This window comes from Pecten maximus, unplaced genomic scaffold (genome assembly GCF_902652985.1).
Source record: "Pecten maximus unplaced genomic scaffold, xPecMax1.1, whole genome shotgun sequence".
Classification (NCBI taxonomy): Eukaryota; Metazoa; Mollusca; class Bivalvia; order Pectinida; family Pectinidae; genus Pecten; species Pecten maximus.
The window spans coordinates 1-24,787 of NW_022979354.1; the positions used below are offsets into that span (position 1 = coordinate 1).

The following is a 24,787-nucleotide window of genomic DNA, read 5'->3' on the forward strand; positions in this document are numbered from 1 at the left end:
AATAGCATGTCGAGCTGTGCATGTTAATTACATGCATTTGAAAACATTGCATATTGACCCTTCATTCAGTTTGGGTTATAAATTAGTATGTCGATGGCACTTAGAACTTTTTATTTTTAGATACATGTTTAAGAAAAACAGACATATCTTCATAAATATGAATAAAAAATAAACAATTAAGATTACAAGAATCGCTCTCCTAATGGAAAACGATTAATATTACAACTGCTTATGTTTGTCCGTTTGTAGTTGCGATAAAGGCCTTTGGTCAGGCTAACCCAAAATCTATTGGCGTTTTTAACTTTCTTTGTTTTCCCGTGATGACCATTTACACCGCTGCCCCAGGGTCAGACAAACCCCATGGTCTGTTGGCGTTTTTCATCGTGACGACCATTTATTTTTACCGTGACGAACATAAACTGCAACCCCAGGGTCTGACTAACCCCAAAGTATGCTGGTGTTTTTACCGTGTCGACCATTTACACTGCAACCCCAGGGTCTGACTAACCCTAAAGTCTGTTGGCGTTTTTACCGTGACGACCATTTACACTGCTGCCCCAGGGTCTGACTAACCCCATGGTCCGGTGGTGTTTTTGTACCGTGACGACCATTTACACTGCTGTATAGGGTCAGACTAGCCCCATGGTCTGTTGTCGTTTTTCACCATGGATCATTTACACTGCTGCCCCAGGGTCAGACTAACCCCATGGTCTGTTGTCGTTTTTCACCATGGATTATTTACACTGCTGCCCCAGGGTCAGACTAACCCCATGGTCTGTTGTCGTTTTAAAGTTTTTATTTTACCATTGTAAGCAAAGGGAGACTACACCTTCAATTTCAACGGGTAAATTATATTTATCCTATTATAAAAATCAAAGTACTGGAAGTACTGTAAACGAACATTATTGTTTAATGCAAAATCAGTAATCTTCTAAGTTTAAAGTTGATAAATTTACTGATATCGGTTTAGGAATGAATTGCAAATAATTTGAAATGTTTGCAGCTGTTGTGATATGATTGTACACATGCATGTCTCTGTAAGGTCCTAATTGAAATTGGAAGTTTGTTGATCTATCTTGGATGGATGAAAATAAAATATGCCTTCTTTCTTTCGGGAAGGCATCATCAGTTATAATACAGCCAGGACTCTGTGACCTTATTGATGCCAACTTCTAATATGCACTAAATTTAGGCTAGTTCCATCGTTAGTTCAACTTAATATGATGAAACACACATAAAGAATTACTGAAAACCAAAACCAGAGCTGCTAATCAAATCCCGGATTAGGAATGTATCCTATTGAAACTGTACTAAAGCATGTATGGTACTTCAAAACAAAAAACTTGACTCCTTTTGTGCTGGAATCATTTGATGTTAATAAATCTTTATATGAGAAGATATACTTCTGGTATAAATTAGAGTATTGTAAACAATGTGATAACAACCAGATAAAGACTATCTTCATCGAATAATTCAGCAAACAGGAAAAGAAAACTTCAAGCTTCATTTTCAACTTCAAACCTGATCACAAAGATTACAGTCCATTCGATGGGACGACACATTCCCTATTTATTGTCCTTTTCCAATGCTGATCATCCAATCATACTGAACCACACAGTTCAGCAATGTAATTGCACAAATCACACCTTTATGTGTAGAGAACATTTTTGGGGGTGTTATAAGATTCCATAACTGTATGCAAATTTGTGAAGCATTCCATATCTATATATATATACCGTATGTGTATATATTTACACATCAAAATTGGAATGACACAGGAGATTTGCAAGTTTAAGTTCACCATCAGTCATGGGAGGTTTATGTAAAATGTTATATTTACCGGGGTAATTAGTAATTTTGAGAATATATTTATGAAGCTCTATTCTGTACTTTCTACCAGTGCAGCACTGCTTAGAGAATGGACACAATTATATGTTTTCCAATGTTAAAATTAATCAGATGTAAAATATAAGGGGTTTATTTGACCGTATTTAAGTATTTGAAGTATTTAAAATTTTTGTAATCATTCGCCATTTGAGGCCTAATTGCCGTCATAGTTGAATTACCAAAATGGACCTGAAATCAATGTTTTTAAAAGAGAATGATCAATGACTTGAATATTTCATAAAAATAATTTAATACATCGTTTATTCACTTCATTCAGATCTTCAGACACCAAATAATTTGTGAAGTCATATATAGAAATATATGAACCATTTTGTTATTGATTTATAGTTCACACAAGTAAGCACTAGATGTAAGCAGTAAGTACATGTATATGTACCGCTATCTACTGGCATGACTTTGAGTACAGTAGACTACACTCGCTTTGTGGATATTGACAGGCTAACATATATTTACATACTAATTCAATTTTAGAATTGTAACTGAAATCTTGTAACAGCATGGCACAAATAGTCATCTGAACATTTGTTTGAAACCCATCAAAAGTAAAAGATATAGAACTCATTGAAAATGTGCAGAGAAGGGCAACAAAACTGATTCCTGGATTTAAAAATATATCGTACCCGGAACGGCTACAACGGTTAAATCTCCCAACGCTACAGCACCGTAGGACCAGAGGAGATATGATTAACGTTTTTAAGATAGTAAATAACATATACGATAGTAGAATAACAAAAAACTTTTTCCAAATGGACAAGATGAGTAGAACCAGAGGTCACGATAAGAAAATATTCAAAAAGCGATGTCGTCTTGATGGGAGGAAACAATTTTTTTCAGTTACCGAGTTATTGATTTATGGAATAGCTTGCCACAAATTGTTGTCAATGCTGATTCTGTCATAAAATTTGAAATAATGTTAGATGATCATTGGAAAAATAAACGTTTTTATTCATGAATGTACAGGAACTAATATAAAGCAATTAATTACACAGGAAATATTTATATTATACTATGTATTGACATTGATATGGATATAGAGGCTACAAGGCTGCGTCCATTATTTATGCTAATAAATGTATATTGAAAAATATTTAAGGTAAATATTAACTCATTTGCTTGACTTCAATTTTCAGTTTGAAGTATGGTGTAGTGAGAATTTCAAGTCTTGATCATGACTTCATGAAAATTCTAAATTAACAAATTATTAAAATGAATTTGTTTGAAAAATAACACAAGTTCCACAGCAATATTATATAGAGAATCAATCACAATATATCAGAAGTTATAAAACTACAAATAACAATTAACGGCTGAATATCAAATTAAGTGACTATCACAAGTATTTTTGCATTTGTTTTTAGATAATCCGGATTTCCGTTTTCCGGCTTTAAAAAAATTTACGTAGACGTAGCGCATAGTAAACGTAGCCATGTAACAGCTGATTTTAATCAGATTGACTTAACATGAACTTAACACCGTCTCAGTAGTTCGTCACAATCGAAAATTCGGTCGTGAATTCGGTATTTTGCAAATTATTTCAAAATACTTCCAGGTAAATGAAAAACAAATTCATATGGTCTCTATACACACACCAAAGATTACTATATTGGGTCCATTCTCTCGTAAAAATATCGATTTTGGGTCCACTATCGGCCATTTCGGTAATTCAACTCTTAACGACAATCGGGTTGCGATTCGCAAATGAAAAATTAATTTAAAATTCGGTCAAATTAACCTCTAATATTTTACATATGATACAATTAGGCATTGAGGAACATATATTTGGGTCAATTCTCTGAAAATAATGCCAATTTATATTATAATTAAGCACCATTTCTCTTCGCGTCGGTATTTCCAAGTCCGCTTCACCTGTGGTCCGTTTCAGTAAATATTCTCGTCGTTGCCGAAATAAAAACAAGCTATATAATTGTTCATTTTAAACATGACAACAACTGCCAACCACACGTATCCAAAAATGTTTTTGTTGATATCATCGGAATATTGCCGTAGTTATGAAAAGTCATGAGATCGACAAATCAAATTGGTAGAACTTTTGATTTCCGTAATCTTGCAGTTACCTCCCTTACAACAGTAAATACGTTCCAAGTATCGTTTACAACACGCAATCCCGTGCACATAACAACAAGATATTATCATTTGCATTTGATCTATTGGTCATTTTCGTCAAAGGAAAATGGTATATGGAAATCGATGACAACGTTAACGCTATGACCAGTCACCCTGACCACAAATACCACTTTATTGTAAGCCTATACAGTAACCTATGATACAATGTATCGTCTCGTTTGCCGTTATTGATATATTTCTTTCTCTAAATTATAGAAATACACACCTAGTTGATAATGATGTAACATTCTAGAATATATATATTACACATTTAAGTAAATCGCGGACATATTTGCAGACCTATGCTATAGGCCTAATGTCAGCCGTTTTGGAATGAACACGGAGGAGCAAAACTTTCTAAACATCCGGAGACGAATGCGCCTGCGCAATAGTTGATTACATGAATATATTGACCTGGAGTTATTCGCAAAGTTCATGTTCATTTAGTCTTCACATTTCGCTAGCGTTATGCATTTCTCAAATCGTATGCATCTTGAAAACATCTACTGAATACATTTCAATATTTTCAGTAAAACTACTCTATAAAACGAAGATGTTTTTGCACATAAATTATTTGAAGCGTAAGGCCATGGGGGCAGCCATATTTCATTGAAACAGACAGTAGATGGCGTATTGGTGAATGTGGTTACCAAATATGGTCATATTTCTCAGTCCAGTTCTTGATTGCAATAACCGAACATTAATGTTCGTTTAATTAATGTTCGTTTAAAAATAGGGGAAATCGGTATGTACACCTACAATGTTCAGAAAAATGACAAAATCAAAAGTAAATGGAATTTAATACGTGCAATAAATTTATAAGAAGGTGAAATATAATACTTTATATATCAATTATGGAAACATTCTTTAAGTGTATTGATGTACATCACTTAATTCATACTTGTATGTCATTTTCTTATCTATCATATTGTTCTTAGTGGATTTGGATTGATGTAAATATATTATTACATTTTTACCAGTGAAATATCAAAAATTATTCATTCTATAAAAGTATATATTTTTTAAATATATTTATCACTAGTGAAAAATATCACTTTTGCTGATTTGACCAATCAAATTAATGATTAGAAAATACCAAAATAATTGACCAATCAGAAAGCCCGACATATATCTCAGCACCTGGACAGTGGGAACTACATTTTTTGTTTACAAATTATCGCTGTAGGCCTAGTTAGCATACGGGGTAGGTTTTTCGTTGATCAAAAATGTAATAAACAGAATATCTAACAGTGTCTTCAGTAATACCAAATATATTTCACTCGTGTGGCTAATATTTAGATATTAGCCCCACTCGTGAAATATATTTGGTATTACTGTAAACACTGTTAGATATCCTCTATTTATATGTTGTAACAATTGCATATATGATCAATAAAATATATATGAGAAAAAGAAAAAAACTTCTTATTGACAGTAACAGACAAAAATATCATGTAGAGAAAAACTAAGTGAGGAGAGAGGAACAGAGAAAAACAAGATGTCACAAAACCCTTATAGCAATGTGGTTGAAGTTTCCGACTGTTGTAGAAAATGGCGACATTTCTATTTTCCGTGGTGTCGTTCGTAGGAGAAATAAATTGTTCTTTATAAATAAATCTCAGAAACAACTAAGATGTTATTTATATTTTAAAGCTTTGATCAAATCAAGTGTTTGACATTTGTGTGGAATGACTTCTGCCGATATAATTAAACAATTGATAAGTTGTAGTGAATTGCTAAGACAGCGAAACTCAGTTTTTATTGTAGTTGACGTTAACAAACACGATGATAGAATACTGATATTGTCCAACCAGATTGATAAACCAGCCAAACTCAAATGGACTTCTCAAAACAAGCGTGACCCACTACGGGACATCACGTGATTATGTAGAGTACACTTACACATATACCTGTTTATATTAGTCACGTGATACCTATAGTTTGCTTATTATATATAATGTTCATCTTTGTATAATCTTTCTTAATATATGAAGGAAATATAGAAAATAAATTCCTTCATTCATTCGAGTTCAATGATTCAAATCGTCATTTAGGAATAAGTTTAGTAGTCGTCTTTAGTCTTACGGCATTATATATAATTATATATAATTAGTCTCACGCGAGTCGCTACACTTCCACACTGGATAGAAACAGAGAAGGGGAAAGCATCAACTGTGTACTTTTTATTACATTTCAAATAAGCGTGCCCCAGTTTATCTACAACATTTATACCGGGAGTTATGTACCGCGGATAATTATCAAACACCCCGAAATCGTCCTAATATTATGAACAATCTTTTATTCCATCGTCCATTATCATTATTATTTCTTTATTTCCTCCAAATTGAAGAGTTACAAAAAGAAATATACGTTGTTGTCAAAATACAAATCAAGTATCATCAATTGGTAATTGAATGAACATTTAAACACACCAGTTGATTACAGATATGAAAGGATAAGGTAATGCATTTTGAAATAGTTAAATAACTACAGAAAGAAAGGTCACGTAAATGGTAAATATTCCACCATTGTTATAATGCATGTGAAGCGTGATGTTTCCAGGGGTTGGGGAGAGCCCTACCAGCAAAGTCCTATCAGGCTTTCACACGCATTAACACACACGAAGTAAGAGGGGATATAATGATAATAATAAAAAATAATAACAGTTATTAATTCGGCACTACTCACGTAAAAAACAGTTTATGTCATACGTGTATTACAATATTAATGCTGATACAACAGCAACATTTTGTCAACAAAAATAGCACTATGCAGTACAAAGATTACTTGATCAGATGGACTTAATCTGTAGGGAAGACTACCACCAAGTAGTACATGAATTAAGTTATATTCCGATAAGGAATGTAAGAACACGCTAAATTCTATATCAAAACAGCACTAATAAGACACCAAAGATCGTCTCTAAGACTTTCAGTTTTTGTACAATGGAGTACTATATGTGATATACGGTCATCATGTAAAATACCACAGAAATGGCACAATTCTATAAGGTTTGTTGATCTTAAATCATTACATAATCGAACAATGTTACTTAACTTGCTGAGATGTTCAGAGAATTTTAGTACTGCTCTTCATAAAATATGTGGAGAAATTACATCTTGAATGAGCAAAAACCTACTAAAATCTGAATCGTTATTCATTCTATTGTACATCATTAATTCTTCCCAATTAAAACTAGCTTTATAGACGATTGACTTCCATTTTGAACTACTCGGAAAAACTGTATCTGAAGTATACTGCAACAACTGATTAAACAAATCATACTTGCGAAGTATTCTCACGATATCAGGAATAAAACCAGTTTGACATGATTCCTTCAAAAGAGACATGAATAGACGTTTGAGAAATATAGTACGAGTTAAGTATTTACTGTCCAGTCTGCAAAGACAGCCGAGAAACAAAAGTTCTCTGATGTCAATATAACCTTCTACAATGACCCATTCAATTAGGGAAATGGCCATATCAGTTCTAGTTATTTGGTTCTCGATAATTGCCATAGTTCACATCCATACAGGGCAGCCGGGAAAACTTAATCACCTTTGAAACTGTTAAAGGATTAAGGGTCCCAGGATGAGCACCAGATTGAATAAGAGCCATGGTTAAACTTTTCATTCTTTTACATGCAGACTCCGTTCTGTCTGATGAACACAGTTTGAAATTCAAAACAACACCAACGTGCGTAATATTCCCAAAAAACTGCTAATGCTTTACCACATATATACACATCTGTTACCAAAACTTGTTTTCTGCCTTTTGTAAAAACAAAAAATTTACTTTTATCTGCAGAGAATGAATATTTCCAGACTATTAAGAGTAAAATTTCCCGTTTACCTCCTTGTGGGTCGGTAGGAATCGCCACAGGGTGCCAAAAGGCGCCGTTGTAGTGGTCTACGGTCAGATTTATATAGGGTAGGAACTTGAAAGTTTTCAGTTTGTTTGTGTGATGGCAGTGGTGAAGTCCAAACTCCGTTATCAGAGACGAGTTCTGTTTAATATCTTACATGATTTAATTGTAGACTTCAATATACTTTTATTTTGTGAGGAGATGGAAACAGTAATATATAAGAAACAACCTCCGATATTGTCAGCTCTGTACAATCATTTTTAAATACTTACAAGGATAGTCATAAGTTGTCATTGTCTATATATACTTAGTCATCAGTTGTCAGTGTCTATATAGACTTAATCATCAGTTGTCAGTGTCTATATAGACTTAGTCATCAGTTGTCAGTGTCTATAAAGACTTAGTCATAAGTTGTCAGTGTCTATATAGACTTAGTCATAAGTTGTCAGTGTCTATATAGACTTAATCATCAGTTGTCAGTGTCTATATAGACTTAGTCATAAGTTGTCAGTGTCTATATAGACTTAGTCATCAGTTGTCAGTGTCTATATAGACTTGATCATCAGTTGTCAGTGTCTATATAGACATAGTCATCAGTTGTCAGTGTCTATATAGACTTAGTCATAAGTTGTCAGTGTCTATATAGACTTAGTCATCAGTTGTCAGTGTCTATATAGACTTAGTCATCAGTTGTCATTGTCTATATAGACTCAGTAATCAGTTGTAAGTGTCTATATAGACTTAGTCATCAGTTGTCAGTGTCTATATAGACTTAATCATCAGTTGTCAGTGTCTATATAGACTTAATCATAAGTTGTCAGTGTCTATATAGACTTAATCATCAGTTGTCAGTGTCTATATAGACTTAATCATAAGTTGTCAGTGTCTATATAGACTCAGTCATCAGTTGTCAGTGTCTATATAGACTTAGTCATCAGTTGTCAGTGTCTATATAGACTTAGTCATCAGTTGTCAGTGTCTATATAGACTTAATCATAAGTTGTCAGTGTCTATATAGACTTAGTCATCAGTTGTCAGTGTCTATATAGACTTAATCATCAGTTGTCAGTGTCTATATAGACTTAGTCATCAGTTGTCAGTGTCTATAAAGACTTAGTCATCAGTTGTCAGTGTCTATAAAGACTCAGTCATCAGTTGTCAGTGTCTATATAGACTTAGTCATCAGTTGTCAGTGTCTATATAGACTTAGTCATCAGTTGTCAGTGTCTATATAGACTTAATCATCAGTTGTCAGTGTCTATATAGACTCAGTCATCAGTTGTCAGTGTCTATATAGACTTAGTCATCAGTTGTCAGTGTCTATATAGACTTAGTCATCAGTTGTCAGTGTCTATATAGACTTAGTCATCAGTTGTCAGTGTCTATATAGACTTAGTCATCAGTTGTCAGTGTCTATAAAGACTTAGTCATCAGTTGTCAGTGTCTATAAAGACTTAGTCATCAGTTGTCAGTGTCTAAATACACTTAGTCATCAGTTGTCAGTGTCTATATAGACTTAGTCATCAGTTGTCAGTGTCTATAAAGACTTAGTCATCAGTTGTCAGTGTCTATAAAGACTTAGTCATCAGTTGTCATTGTCTATATAGACTTAGTCATCAGTTGTCAGTGTCTATATAGACTTAGTCATCAGTTGTCAGTGTCTATATAGACTTAGTCATCAGTTGTCAGTGTCTATATAGACTTAATCATAAGTTGTCAGTGTCTATATAGACTTAGTCATCAGTTATCAGTGTCTATATAGACTTAGTCATAAGTTGTCAGTGTCTATATAGACTTAGTCATAAGTTGTCAGTGTCTATATAGACTTAGTCATAAGTTGTCAGTGTCTATATAGACTTAATCATAAGTTGTCAGTGTCTATATAGACTTAATCATCAGTTGTCAGTGTCTATATAGACTTAATCATCAGTTGTCAGTGTCTATATAGACTTAGTCATCAGTTGTCAGTGTCTATATAGACTTAGTCATCAGTTGTCAGTGTCTATATAGACTTAGTCATCAGTTGTCAGTGTCTATATAGACTTAGTCATCAGTTGTCAGTGTCTATATAGACTTAGTCATCAGTTGTCAGTATGTGATGAGTTTCGGCTGTAATCAGTCGCTGGCCTATTCCCTAAATAATCGACTGATTTCATTCTTGTAGCAATCCCGGATTCTAAAGATATACAAGGAAGTATGTCTGGTGCTCCTGTGGTCAATTATTTAGAAAGAAAATTATCTGTGTGCTGATTAGGTAGGAAGTAGAACATCAATCACTTATATTAACAAGAAATCGTCCTAATCTGTAGTAAATAAACAGTATCGGAACGACTTTAGATTAATAACACAGACGAGAAATCGTATTTGTTTCGTGTAAAACGTTTGGAACGATAATTACAGAATGTAAATTGTTGTCTGTGCTACCGAAGGGAGACAATCGTGGGACATGTTCTGATGATTAGTGAGACTAACCTCCCCTACACTGAACCTGTTGGATGTTGGTTTCAGCCTGATAGTCGTTTACATTCAGGTGAACTTTTAGAAAAAACGCACTTTTACACAACATTTGAATTTCTTAACAAAGTATGTGTAGTAAAGTCGAAAAGTGTTGACATTCGATGTTTGTTCTAAATACTCTTTTGAGTGATAGTTAATGACCAGTAGACCTGAGGATGTCCGTTATTAGTGATAGTAATGACCAGTAGACCTGAGGATGTCCGTGATAGTAATGACCAGTAGACCTGAGGATGTCCGTTATCAGTGATAGTAATGACCAGTAGACCTGAGGATGTCCGTGATAGTAATGACCAGTAGGTCTGAGGATGTCCGTTATCAGTGATAGTAATGACCAGTAGACCTGAGGATGTCCGATATCAGTGATAGTATAATGACCAGTAGGCCTGAGGATGTCCGTTATTAGTGATAGTAATGACCAGTAGACCTGAGGATGTCCGTTATCAGTGATAGTAATGACCAGTAGACCTGAGGATGTCCGTTATCAGTGATAGTAATGACCAGTAGACCTGAGGATGTCCGTTATCAGTGATAGTAATGACCTGAGGATGTCCGTGATAGTAATAACCAGTAGACCTGAGGATGTCCGTTATCAGTGATAGTTAATGACCAGTAGACCTGAGGATGTCCGTTATCAGTAATAGTAATGACCAGTAGGTCTGAGGATGTCCGTGATAGTAATGACCAGTAGACCTGAGGATGTCCGTTATCAGTGATAGTAATGACCAGTAGACCTGAGGATGTCCGTGATAGTAATGACCAGTAGACCTGAGGATGTCCGTTATCAGTGATAGTAATGACCAGTAGGTCTGAGGATGTCCGTTATCAGTGATAGTTAATGACCAGTAGACCTGAGGATGTCCGTGATAGTAATGACCAGTAGACCTGAGGATATCCGTGATAGTAATGACCAGTAGACCTGAGGATGTCCGTTATCAGTGATAGTAATGACCAGTAGACCTGAGGATGTCCGTGATAGTAATGACCAGTAGACCTGAGGATGTCCGTTATCAGTGATAGTAATGACCAGTAGGTCTGAGGATGTCCGTTATCAGTGATAGTAATGACCAGTAGACCTGAGGATGTCCGTTATCAGTGATAGTAATGACCAGTAGACCTGAGTATGTCCGTTATCAGTGATAGTAATGACCAGTAGGTCTGAGGATGTCCGTGATAGTAATGACCAGTAGACCTGAGGATGTCCGTGATAGTAATGACCAGTAGGTCTGAGGATGTCCGTTATCAGTGATAGTAATGACCAGTAGACCTGAGGATGTCCGTTATCAGTGATAGTAATGACCAGTAGACCTGAGGATGTCCGTGATAGTAATGACCAGTAGACCTGAGGATGTCCGTTATCAGTGATAGTAATGACCAGTAGGTCTGAGGATGTCCGTTATCAGTGATAGTAATGACCAGTAGACCTGAGGATGTCCGTTATCAGTGATAGTAATGACCAGTAGGTCTGAGGATGTCCGTTGTCAGTGATAGTAATGACCAGTAGACCTGAGGATGTCCGTTATCAGTGATAGTAATGACCAGTAGGTCTGAGGATGTCCGTGATAGTAATGACCAGTAGGTCTGAGGATGTCCGTGATAGTAATGACCAGTAGACCTGAGGATGTCCGTTGTCAGTGATAGTAATGACCAGTAGACCTGAGGATGTCCGTTATCAGTGATAGTAATGACCAGTAGACCTGAGGACGTCCGTTATCAGTGATAGTAATGACCAGTAGACCTGAGGATGTCCGTGATAGTAATGACCAGTAGACCTGAGGATGTCCGTTATCAGTGATAGTAATGACCAGTAGACCTGAGGATGTCCGTTATCAGTGATAGTAATGACCAGTAGGCCTGAGGATGTCCGTTATCAGTGATAGTAATGACCAGTAGGTCTGAGGATGTCCGTGATAGTAATGACCAGTAGACCTGAGGATGTCCGTTATCAGTGATAGTAATGACCAGTAGACCTGAGGATGTCCGTTATCAGTGATAGTAATGACCAGTAGACCTGAGGATATCCGTGATAGTAATGACCAGTAGACCTGAGGATGTCCGTTATCAGTGATAGTAATGACCAGTAGACCTGAGGATGTCCGTTATCAGTGATAGTAATGACCAGTAGGCCTGAGGATGTCCGTGATAGTAATGACCAGTAGACCTGAGGATGTCCGTTATCAGTGATAGTAATGACCAGTAGACCCGAGGATGTCCGTTATCAGTGATAGTAATGACCAGTAGACCTGAGGATGTCCGTTATCAGTGATAGTAATGACCAGTAGGCCTGAGGATGTCCGTGATAGTAATGACCAGTAGACCTGAGGATGTCCGTTATCAGTGATAGTAATGACCAGTAGACCTGAGGATGTCCGTTATCAGTGATAGTAATGACCAGTAGACCTGAGGATATCCGTGATAGTAATGACCAGTAGACCTGAGGATGTCCGTTATCAGTGATAGTAATGACCAGTAGACCTGAGGATGTCCGTTATCAGTGATAGTAATGACCAGTAGGCCTAAGGATGTCCGTGATAGTAATGACCAGTAGACCTGAGGATGTCCGTTATCAGTGATAGTAATGACCAGTAGACCCGAGGATGTCCGTTATCAGTGATAGTAATGACCAGTAGACCTGAGGATGTCCGTTAATCCGTGATAGTAATGACCAGTAGGGCCTGAGGATGTCCGTGATAGTTATGACCAGTAGACCTGAGGATGTCCGTGATAGTAATGACCAGTAGACCTGAGGATGTCCGTTATCCGTGATAGTAATGACCAGTAGGCCTGAGGATGTCCGTGATAGTTATGACCAGTAGACCTGAGGATGTCCGTGATAGTAATGACCAGTAGACCTGAGGATGTCCGTGATAGTAATGACCAGTAGACCTGAGGATGTCCGTTATCAGTGATACTAATGACCAGTAGACCTGAGGATGTCCGTTATCAGTGATAGTAATGACCAGTAGACCTGAGGATGTCCGTTATCAGTGATAGTAATGACCAGTAGACCTGAGGATGTCCGTTATCAGTGATAGTAATGACCAGTAGGCCTGAGGATGTCCGTGATAGTAATGACCAGTAGACCTGAGGATGTCCGTGATAGTAATGACCAGTAGACCTGAGGATGTCCGTGATAGTAATGACCAGTAGACCTGAGGATGTCCGTGATAGTAATGACCAGTAAGCATGAGGATGTCCGTGATAGTAATGACCAGTAGACCTGAGGATGTCCGTGATAGTAATGACCAGTAGACCTGAGGATGTCCGTGATAGTAATGACCAGTAGACCTGAGGATGTCCGTGATAGTAATGACCAGTAGACCTGAGGATGTCCGTTATCAGTGATAGTAATGACCAGTAGACCTGAGGATGTCCGTTATCAGTGATAGTAATGACCAGTAGGCCTGAGGATGTCCGTGATAGTAATGACCAGTAGACCTGAGGATGTCCGTTATCAGTGATAGTAATGACCAGTAGGCCTGAGGATGTCCGTTATCAGTGATAGTAATGACCAGTAGACCTGAGGATGTCCGTTATCAGTGATAGTAATGACCAGTAGGCCTGAGGACGTCCGTTATCAGTGATAGTAATGACCAGTAGACCTGAGGATGTCCGTGATAGTAATGACCAGTAGGCCTGAGGATGTCCGTTATCAGTGATAGTAATGACCAGTAGACCTGAGGATGTCCGTTATCAGTGATAGTAATGACCAGTAGACCTGAGGATGTCCGTTATCAGTGATAGTAATGACCAGTAGACCTGAGGATGTCCGTGATAGTAATGACCAGTAGACCTGAGGATGTCCGTTATCAGTGATAGTAATGACCAGTAGGTCTGAGGATGTCCGTTATCAGTGATAGTTAATGACCAGTAGACCTGAGGATGTCCGTGATAGTAATGACCAGTAGACCTGAGGATATCCGTGATAGTAATGACCAGTAGACCTGAGGATGTCCGTTATCAGTGATAGTAATGACCAGTAGACCTGAGGATGTCCGTGATAGTAATGACCAGTAGACCTGAGGATGTCCGTTATCAGTGATAGTAATGACCAGTAGGTCTGAGGATGTCCGTATCAGTGATAGTAATGACCAGTAGACCTGAGGATGTCCGTTATCAGTGATAGTAATGACCAGTAGACCTGAGTATGTCCGTTATCAGTGATAGTAATGACCAGTAGGTCTGAGGATGTCCGTGATAGTAATGACCAGTAGACCTGAGGATGTCCGTGATAGTAATGACCAGTAGGTCTGAGGATGTCCGTTATCAGTGATAGTAATGACCAGTAGACCTGAGGATGTCCGTTATCAGTGATAGTAATGACCAGTAGACCTGAGGATGTCCGTGATAGTAATGACCAGTAGACCTGAGGATGTCCGTTATCAGTGATAGTAATGACCAGTAGGTCTGAGGATGTCCGTTATCAGTGATAGTAATGACCAGTAGACCTGAGGATGTCCGTTATCAGTGATAGTAATGACCAGTAGGTCTGAGGATGTCCGTTGTCAGTGATAGTAATGACCAGTAGACCTGAGGATGTCCGTTATCAGTGATAGTAATGACCAGTAGGTCTGAGGATGTCCGTGATAGTAATGACCAGTAGGTCTGAGGATGTCCGTGATAGTAATGACCAGTAGATCTGAGGATGTCCGTTGTCAGTGATAGTAATGACCAGTAGACCTGAGGATGTCCGTTATCAGTGATAGTAATGACCAGTAGACCTGAGGACGTCCGTTATCAGTGATAGTAATGACCAGTAGACCTGAGGATGTCCGTGATAGTAATGACCAGTAGACCTGAGGATGTCCGTTATCAGTGATAGTAATGACCAGTAGACCTGAGGATGTCCGTTATCAGTGATAGTAATGACCAGTAGGCCTGAGGATGTCCGTTATCAGTGATAGTAATGACCAGTAGGTCTGAGGATGTCCGTGATAGTAATGACCAGTAGACCTGAGGATGTCCGTTATCAGTGATAGTAATGACCAGTAGACCTGAGGATGTCCGTTATCAGTGATAGTAATGACCAGTAGACCTGAGGATATCCGTGATAGTAATGACCAGTAGACCTGAGGATGTCCGTTATCAGTGATAGTAATGACCGTAGGCCTGAGGATGTCCGTTATCAGTGATAGTAATGACCAGTAGGCCTGAGGATGTCCGTGATAGTAATGACCAGTAGACCTGAGGATGTCCGTTATCAGTGATAGTAATGACCAGTAGACCCGAGGATGTCCGTTATCAGTGATAGTAATGACCAGTAGACCTGAGGATGTCCGTTATCAGTGATAGTAATGACCAGTAGGCCTGAGGATGTCCGTGATAGTAATGACCAGTAGACCTGAGGGATGTCCGTTATCAGTGATAGTAATGACCAGTAGACCTGAGGATGTCCGTATCAGTGATAGTAATGACCAGTAGACCTGAGGATATCCGTGATAGTAATGACCAGTAGACCTGAGGATGTCCGTTATCAGTGATAGTAATGACCAGTAGACCTGAGGATGTCCGTTATCAGTGATAGTAATGACCAGTAGGGCCTGAGGATGTCCGTGATAGTAATGACCAGTAGACCTGAGGATGTCCGTTATCAGTGATAGTAATGACCAGTAGACCCGAGGATGTCCGTTATCAGTGATAGTAATGACCAGTAGACCTGAGGATGTCCGTTATCCGTGATAGTAATGACCAGTAGGCCTGAGGATGTCCGTGATAGTTATGACCAGTAGACCTGAGGATGTCCGTGATAGTAATGACCAGTAGACCTGAGGATGTCCGTTATCCGTGATAGTAATGACCAGTAGGCCTGAGGGATGTCCGTTATTTGGGGATAGTAATGACCATAGGCTGAGGAGTTCGTGTAGTAATGACCATAACCTGAGGATTCGTTTCGTGATAAAAGAAACCCTGACCCGAGGATGTCCGTTACAGGATAGTAATGACCGTAGACCCTGAGGATGTCCGTTTTTTTGATAGTAATACCATAGGCCCGAGGATTTTCCCTGATGTAATGACCCCTAGACCGGGAGTCCGTTTTTCATGATAGTAAAACCTAACTGAGGGTGTCCGTTATGTTTTATATAAGACCAGGAAAGGTGGGGTTTGTGATAGTAAGACCAGTGACCTTAGGAGTCCTTTTTTGTTAAGACCGTAAGAGGGGGTCCGTTAAGATGTTTCCAGGACCCGGGATGGGCCGTTTTTAGTATACCGTGCCTGGGTGTCCGTGTGTTGCCGTGCCCAATTTTTTTTTTTTATTTTTTGATTTGTAAAAAAACCAGTAAACCCGGGATGTCCGATCAGGATAGTAAAACCCGTAGACCTGAGGATATCCGTGATAGTAATGACCAGTAGACCTGAGGATGTCCGTTATCAGTGATAGTAATGACCAGTAGACCTGAGGATGTCCGTTATCAGTGATAGTAATGACCAGTAGGCCTGAGGATGTCCGTGATAGTAATGACCAGTAGACCTGAGGATGTCCGTTATCAGTGATAGTAATGACCAGTAGACCCGAGGATGTCCGTTATCAGTGATAGTAATGACCAGTAGACCTGAGGATGTCCGTTATCCGTGATAGTAATGACCAGTAGGCCTGAGGATGTCCGTGATAGTTATGACCAGTAGACCTGAGGATGTCCGTGATAGTAATGACCAGTAGACCTGAGGATGTCCGTTATCCGTGATAGTAATGACCAGTAGGCCTGAGGATGTCCGTGATAGTTATGACCAGTAGACCTGAGGATGTCCGTGATAGTAATGACCAGTAGACCTGAGGATGTCCGTGATAGTAATGACCAGTAGACCTGAGGATGTCCGTTATCAGTGATACTAATGACCAGTAGACCTGAGGATGTCCGTTATCAGTGATAGTAATGACCAGTAGACCTGAGGATGTCCGTTATAGGTTTTAAAAACCGTGACTGAGGATGTCCGTTTATTTAAAAGACCAGTAGCCTGAGGATGTCCCGTTTTATAGTAAAGACCAGTAGATGAGGGTGCCGTGATAGTTTAAAGACCAGTAGCTGGGAAGTCCGTGATAAATGACAGTGACCTGAATTCCGTTTTATAGTAATGACCCGAAAACCTGAGGATGTCCCGGTGATAGTAATGACCCTAGACTGAGATGCCCGTGATAGTAATGACCGTGCCCGAGAGTCCCCGTGTAGTAAAGACCATAGCCTGAGGATGTCCGGATAGTAATGACCAGTAGCCTGAGGTCCGTTTTAGTGTAGTAAAGACCATAGCCTGAGGATGTCCGTTATCAGTATAGTATGACCAGTAGCCAGGATGTCCCCGTGATAGTAAGACCAGTAGCCGAGGAGTCCTTATCATGATAGTAATGAACCCGTAGGCCTGGGTGTCCGTTATTTATAATGACCCTGCCCCGAGGGGTTTGTTTTGTGATAGTAATGACCAGTAGGCCTGAGGATGTCCGTTATCAGTGATAGTAATGACCAGTAGACCTGAGGATGTCCGTGATAGTAATGACCAGTAGGCCTGAGGATGTCCGTTATCAGTGATAGTAATGACCAGTAGACCTGAGGATGTCCGTTATCAGTGATAGTAATGACCAGTAGACCTGAGGATGTCCGTTATCAGTGATAGTAATGACCAGTAGACCTGAGGATGTCCGTTATCAGTGATAGTAATGAACAGTAGACCTGAGGATGTCCGTTATCAGTGATAGTAATGACCAGTAGGCCTGAGGATGTCCGTGATAGTAATGACCAGTAGGCCTGAGGATGTCCGTTATCAGTGATAGTAATGACCAGTAGACCTGAGGATGTCCGTTATCTGTGATAGTAATGACCAGTAGACCTGAGGATGTCCGTTATCAGTGATAGTAATGACCAGTAGACCTGAGGATGTCCGTTATCAGTGATAGTAATGACCAGTAGGTCTGAGGATGTCCGTGATAGTAATGACCAGTAGGCCTGAGGATGTCCGTGATAGTAATGACCAGTAGGCCTGAGGATGTCCGTGATAGTAATGACCAGTAGACCTGAGGATGTCCGTTATCAGTGATAGTAATGACAAGTAGACCTGAGGATGTCCGTGATAGTAATGACCAGTAGACCTGAGGATGTCCGTTATCAGTGATAGTAATGACCAGTAGACCTGAGGATGTCCGTTATCAGTGATAGTAATGACCAGTAGGCCTGAGGATGTCCGTGATAGTAATGACCAGTAGACCTGAGGATGTCCGTTATCAGTGATAGTAATGACCAGTAGGCCTGAGGATGTCCGTGATAGTAATGACCAGTAGACCTGAGGATGTCCGTGAAAGAATGACCAGTAGACCTGAGGATGTCCGTGATAGTAATGACCAGTAGGTCTAAGGATGTCCGTTATCAGTGATAGTAATGACCAGTAGACCTGAGGATGTCCGTGATAGTAATGACCAGTAGACCTGAGGATGTCCGTGATAGTAATGACCAGTAGGCCTGAGGATGTCCGTTATCAGTGATAGTAATGACTAGTAGACCTGAGGATGTCCGTTATCAGTGATAGTAATGACTAGTAGACCTGAGGATGTCCGTTATCAGTGATAGTAATGACCAGTAGACCTGAGGATGTCCGTTATCAGTGATAGTAATGACCAGTAGGCCTGAAGATGTTCGATATCAGTGATAGTAATGACCAGTAGACCTGAGGATGTCCGTGATAGTAATGACCAGTAGACCTGAGGATGTCCGTTATCAGTGATAGTAATGACCAGTAGGCCTGAGGATGTCCGTGATAGTAATGACCAGTAGACCTGAGGATGTCCGTGAAAGAATGACCAGTAGACCTGAGGATGTCCGTGATAGTAATGACCAGTAGGTCTAAGGATGTCCGTTATCAGTGATAGTAATGACCAGTAGACCTGAGGATGTCCGTGATAGTAATGACCAGTAGACCTGAGGATGTCCGTGATAGTAATGACCAGTAGGCCTGAGGATGTCCGTTATCAGTGATAGTAATGACTAGTAGACCTGAGGATGTCCGTTATCAGTGATAGTAATGACCAGTAGACCTGAGGACGTCCGTTATCAGTGATAGTAATGACCAGTAGACCTGAGGATGTCCGTGATAGTAATGACCAGTAGACCTGAGGAGTCCGTTATCAGTGATAGTAATGACCACTAGACCCAGGGGGTCCGTTTTTCAGTTAGGAATTACCCGTAACCCAAGGCTGATAATTTAAAAAACAATAATAATGTCCTATTTAATCCAGTAACCTAATTCCTTATCAGTTTTTAGTAATACCTAACCTAGGTGCCGTTAATATTAGAAATAATTAAAAGTCCCGGGATATAAGAAAAATTTAAATAGATTTTTAAACCCGTGTATAATGAAGTGACCTGGGAGTCCGTGGGTTTTTAATACCAAGCCCGAGGATGTCCTTCATGAGTATTTTGGGTTTAGCCCTTAAAATGTCCCGTTCTATTAAAAATAACATTTAAAAGTCTGTATTAATAAAGTCTGAAAATTTTAAAAAAAAAATTTTGACCTTATTAAGATTTACAAATTTTTTAAAATTAAAACACTTTCCCGGGCCAAGTGGGAAAAATTTTAAAAAGGGAATAAAAAAAAAAACAAAATTTTTTTTGGGCGGGAAAATACTTAACCCTAAAACCGGGGGGACAAAAGAAAATTTTTTTTAGGGGAAAAGGAAACAAAAACTAAACCCCTTTTTTTTCCCGTTTATTAAGGGCCCGGACCTAAAAAATTTTGGGGGCCCCTTTTGAAAGAAAAAAAAAAAAAAAAAAAAAAAAAAAAAAAAAAAAAAAAAAAAAAAAAAAAAAAAAAAAAAAAAAAAAAAAAAAAAAAAAAAAAAGGGGGGGGGGGGGGGGGGGGGGGGGGGGGGGGGGGGGGGGGGGGGGGGGGGGGGGGGGGGGGGGGGGGGGGGGGGGGGGGGGGGGGGGGGGGCCTAAAAAAAAAAAAAAGGGGGACAAAAGGGACCTAGGGACAGGGACCCGGGGGGGGGGAAAGGGAAGGGGGAAAAAAAGGGACTAAAAAAAAAGGGACAAGGGGGGGAAAACCTAAGGGGGACAAGGGGGGACAAAAAATGGGGAAGGGGGGGACAGGGGGAACTAAGGGGCTACCATTCGACCTCTGAGATAATAATATATATTCATTAAGTTATTATAAAGGATAACAAATACACAATAAAATTTGACTTTTTTTTTTGCAACACTGTTTGTATTATATGAGGATCGTTGACCAATATCGGGTTCGGATTGTCAACCTGACATAGGATTCTTCCTTTTACTCCGCCTTACAGAAGACTTTAACCGAGAGATGTCCTCTCCAATGGAAGCTATCGTCTGTCTGAGCTCAGTCATCAATGTCTCCATGTTCTGAATCTGTATCAAAATAAATCAAACATTATATCAAGGTTGTACATCAGTATTAGATACAGTCTGATAATAAACAGGGACAAGGACCTAAGGGATAGGGACCTGAGGGACAGGGACCTAAAAGACAGGGACCTAAGGGACAGTGACATAAGGGACAGGGGCCTGAGGGACAGGGACCTGAGGGACAGGGACCTGAGGGACAAGGACCTAACAGACAGGGACATAAGGGGCAGGGGCCTGAGGGACAAGGACCTAAGGGACAGGGACGTAAGGGACAGGGACATCAAGGACAGGGACCTAAGGGACAGGGACCCGAGGGACAGGGACCCGAGGGACAGGGACCCGAGAGACAAGGACCTGAGGGACAGGGGTCTGAGGGACAGGGACCTAAGGGACATGGGCCAAAGTGAGAGGGACCTAAGGGACAGGGACCTGAGGGACAGGGACGAAAGAGACAGGGAACTAAGGGACAAGGACCTAAGGGACAAGGACATAAGGGACAGGGAACTAAGGTTACAGGGACCTAAAGGACAGGGACCTGAGGGACAGGGACCTAAGGGACAGGGACCTAAAAGACAGGGACATAAGGGACAGGGACCTGAGGGACAATGACCTAACAGACAGGGACCTAAGGGACAAGGACAAAAACGACAGGGACCTAAGGGACAGGGACAAAAACGACAGGGAACTAAGGGACAAGGACAAAAACGACAGGGACCTAAAGGACAGGGAACTAAAGGACAGGGAACTAGGGGACAGTAACCTAAGGGACAGGGAGCTAGGGGACAGGGACCTAAAGGACAGGGACATAAGGCACAAGGATTTGAGGGACAAGGACATGAGGGACAGGGGCCTGAGGGACAGGGGGATGAGGGACAGGGAACTAAGGGACAGGGGCCTAAGGGACAGGCACCAAAGGGACAGGCACCTGAGGGACAAGGACCTAAGGGACAAGGACCTAAGGGACAAGGACCTAAGGGACAAGGACCTAAGGAACAGGAACCTAAGGGACAGGGACCTAAGGGACAAGGACCTAAGGGACAAGGACCTAAGGTACAGGGACCTAAGGGACAGGGACCTAAGGGACGGGGACCTTAGGGACAGGGACCTACCAGACAGGGACATAAGGGACAGGGGCCTAAGGGACAGGGACCTTAGGGACAGGGACCTTAGGGACAGGGACCTAAGGGACAATGACCTAAGGGACAATTACCTAAGGGACAGGAACATTAGGGACAGGGACCTAAGGGAGAGTGACCTAACGGACGGGGACCTAAGGGACAGGGACCTGAGGGACAAGGACATGAGGGACAGGGGCCTGAGGGACAGTGACCTAAGGGACAGGGACCTTTAGGGAAATGGACATAAGGGACAGGGACCTAAGGGACAGGGGCCTGAGGGACACTGACCTAAGGGACATGGACCTAAGGGAAAGGGACATAAGGGACAGGGACCTAAGGGACAGTGACATAAGGGACAGGGACCTGAGGGACAAGGACCTAACAGACAGGGACATGAGGGACAGGGGCCTAAGGGAAAGGGACCTGAGGGACAATGACCTAAGGGACAGGGACAGGGACCTAAGGGACAGGGACCTGAGGGACAATGATCTAAGGGACAAGGACCTCAGGAACAGGGACCTAAAGAACAGGGACCTGAGGGACAGGGACCTAACAGACAGGGACATAAGGGACAGGGACCTGAGGGACAAGGACCTAACAGACAGGGACCTAAGGGACAAGGACAAAAACGACAGGGACCTAAGGGACAGGGACCTGAGGGACAGGGAAATTAGGGATAGGGACCTGAGGGACAGGGAACTAGGGGACAGTAACCTAAGGGACAGGGAGCTAGGGGACAGAGACATAAGGGACAAGGATCTGAGGGACAAGGACATGAGGGACAGGGGCCTGAGGGACAGGGGCATGAGGGACTGGGAACTAAGGGACAGGGGCCTAATGGACAGGGACCTAAGGGACAGGGACATAAGGGACAAGGACCTAAGGTACAAGGACTTAAGGGACAAGGACCTAAGGGACAGGGACCTAAGGAACAGGAACCTAAAGGACAGGGACCTAAGGGACAAGGACCTAAGGGACAAGGACCTAAGGGACAAGGACCTAAGGGACAGGGACCTAAGGGACAGGGACCTACCAGACAGGGACATAAGGTACAGGGGCCTAAGGTACAGGGACATTAGGGACAGGGACCTAAGGGACAATGACCTAAGGGACAAGGACATAAGGGACAGGGACCTACGGGACCAGGACATAAGGGACATTGACCTAAGGGACAGGGACCTAAGAGACAGGGGCCTGATGAACAAGGACCCGAGGGACAGGTATCTAAGGGACAGGGACCTAAGGGACAGGGACCTAAGGGACAGGGACTTGAGGGACAAGGAACTTACCGACAGGGACCTAAGGGACAGTGACCTAAGGAATAGGGACCTGAGGTACAGGGACCTAAGGGACAGGGAACTAAAGGACAGGGAACTAGGGGACAGTAACCTAAGGGACAGGGAGCTAGGGGACAGGGACCTAAAGGACAGGGACATAAGGCACAAGGATTTGAGGGACAAGGACATGAGGGACAGGGGCCTGAGGGACAGGGGATGAGGGACAGGGAACTAAGGGACAGGGGCCTAAGGGACAGGCACCAAAGGGACAGGCACCTGAGGGACAAGGACCTAAGGGACAAGGACCTAAGGGACAAGGACCTAAGGGACAAGGACCTAAGGAACAGGAACCTAAGGGACAGGGACCTAAGGGACAAGGACCTAAGGGACAAGGACCTAAGGTACAGGGACCTAAGGGACAGGGACCTAAGGGACGGGGACCTTAGGGACAGAGACCTACCAGACAGGGACATAAGGGACAGGGGCCTAAGGGACAGGGACCTTAGGGACAGGGACCTTAGGGACAGGGACCTTAGGGACAGGGACCTAAGGGACAATGACCTAAGGGACAATTACCTAAGGGACAGGAACATTAGGGACAGGGACCTAAGGGAGAGTGACCTAACGGACGGGGACCTAAGGGACAGGGACCTACCAGACAGGGACATAAGGGACAGGGACCTGAGGGACAAGGACATGAGGGACAGGGGCCTGAGGGACAGTGACCTAAGGGACAGGGACCTTTAGGGAAATGGACATAAGGGACAGGGACCTAAGGGACAGGGGCCTGAGGGACACTGACCTAAGGGACATGGACCTAAGGGAAAGGGACATAAGGGACAGGGACCTAAGGGACAGTGACATAAGGGACAGGGACCTGAGGGACAAGGACCTAACAGACAGGGACATGAGGGACAGGGGCCTAAGGGAAAGGGACCTGAGGGACAATGACCTAAGGGACAGGGACAGGGACCTAAGGGACAGGGACCTGAGGGACAATGATCTAAGGGACAAGGACCTCAGGAACAGGGACCTAAAGAACAGGGACCTGAGGGACAGGGACATAAGGGACAGGGACCTGAGGGACAAGGACCTAACAGACAGGGACCTAAGGGACAAGGACAAAAACGACAGGGACCTAAGGGACAGGGACCTGAGGGACAGGGAAATTAGGGATAGGGACCTGAGGGACAGGGAACTAGGGGACAGTAACCTAAGGGACAGGGAGCTAGGGGACAGAGACATAAGGGACAAGGATCTGAGGGACAAGGACATGAGGGACAGGGGCCTGAGGGACAGGGGCATGAGGGACTGGGAACTAAGGGACAGGGGCCTAAGGGACAGGGACCTAAGGGACAGGGACATAAGGGACAGGGACCTAAGGGACAAGGACTTAAGGGACAAGGACCTAAGGGACAGGGACCTAAGGAACAGGAACCTAAGGGACAGGGACCTAAGGGACAAGGACCTAAGGGACAAGGACCTAAGGGACAAGGACCTAAGGGACAGGGACCTAAGGGACAGGGACCTACCAGACAGGGACATAAGGTACAGGGGCCTAAGGGACAGGGACCTAAGTGACAGGGACCTAAGGGACAATGACCTAAGGGACAAGGGACATAAGGGACAGGGACC

The 24,787-nt window shown here is 41.8% G+C and overlaps 2 protein-coding genes across 2 annotated transcripts; both read left to right on the forward strand.

The window, feature by feature from the left end:
- Window positions 1-20,831: 20,831 nt before the first annotated feature.
- On the forward strand, window positions 20,832-22,108 carry LOC117318524 (RNA-binding protein 6-like; the record flags this gene model as incomplete). Its single annotated transcript, XM_033873501.1, has 2 exons — window positions 20,832-21,266; window positions 21,304-22,108. Coding segments are annotated over 2 exons (1,240 nt in total), but the record flags the coding sequence as incomplete, so codon positions are not given.
- A 4-nt stretch (window positions 22,109-22,112) lies between these two features.
- On the forward strand, window positions 22,113-24,325 carry LOC117318525 (translation initiation factor IF-2-like). The gene is made up of 4 exons (XM_033873502.1): window positions 22,113-22,677; window positions 22,782-22,924; window positions 23,410-23,553; window positions 24,182-24,325. The coding sequence occupies exons 1-4, from the start codon at window positions 22,113-22,115 to the stop codon at window positions 24,323-24,325; spliced, it is 996 nt and encodes a 331-aa protein (XP_033729393.1).
- Window positions 24,326-24,787: the final 462 nt, after the last annotated feature.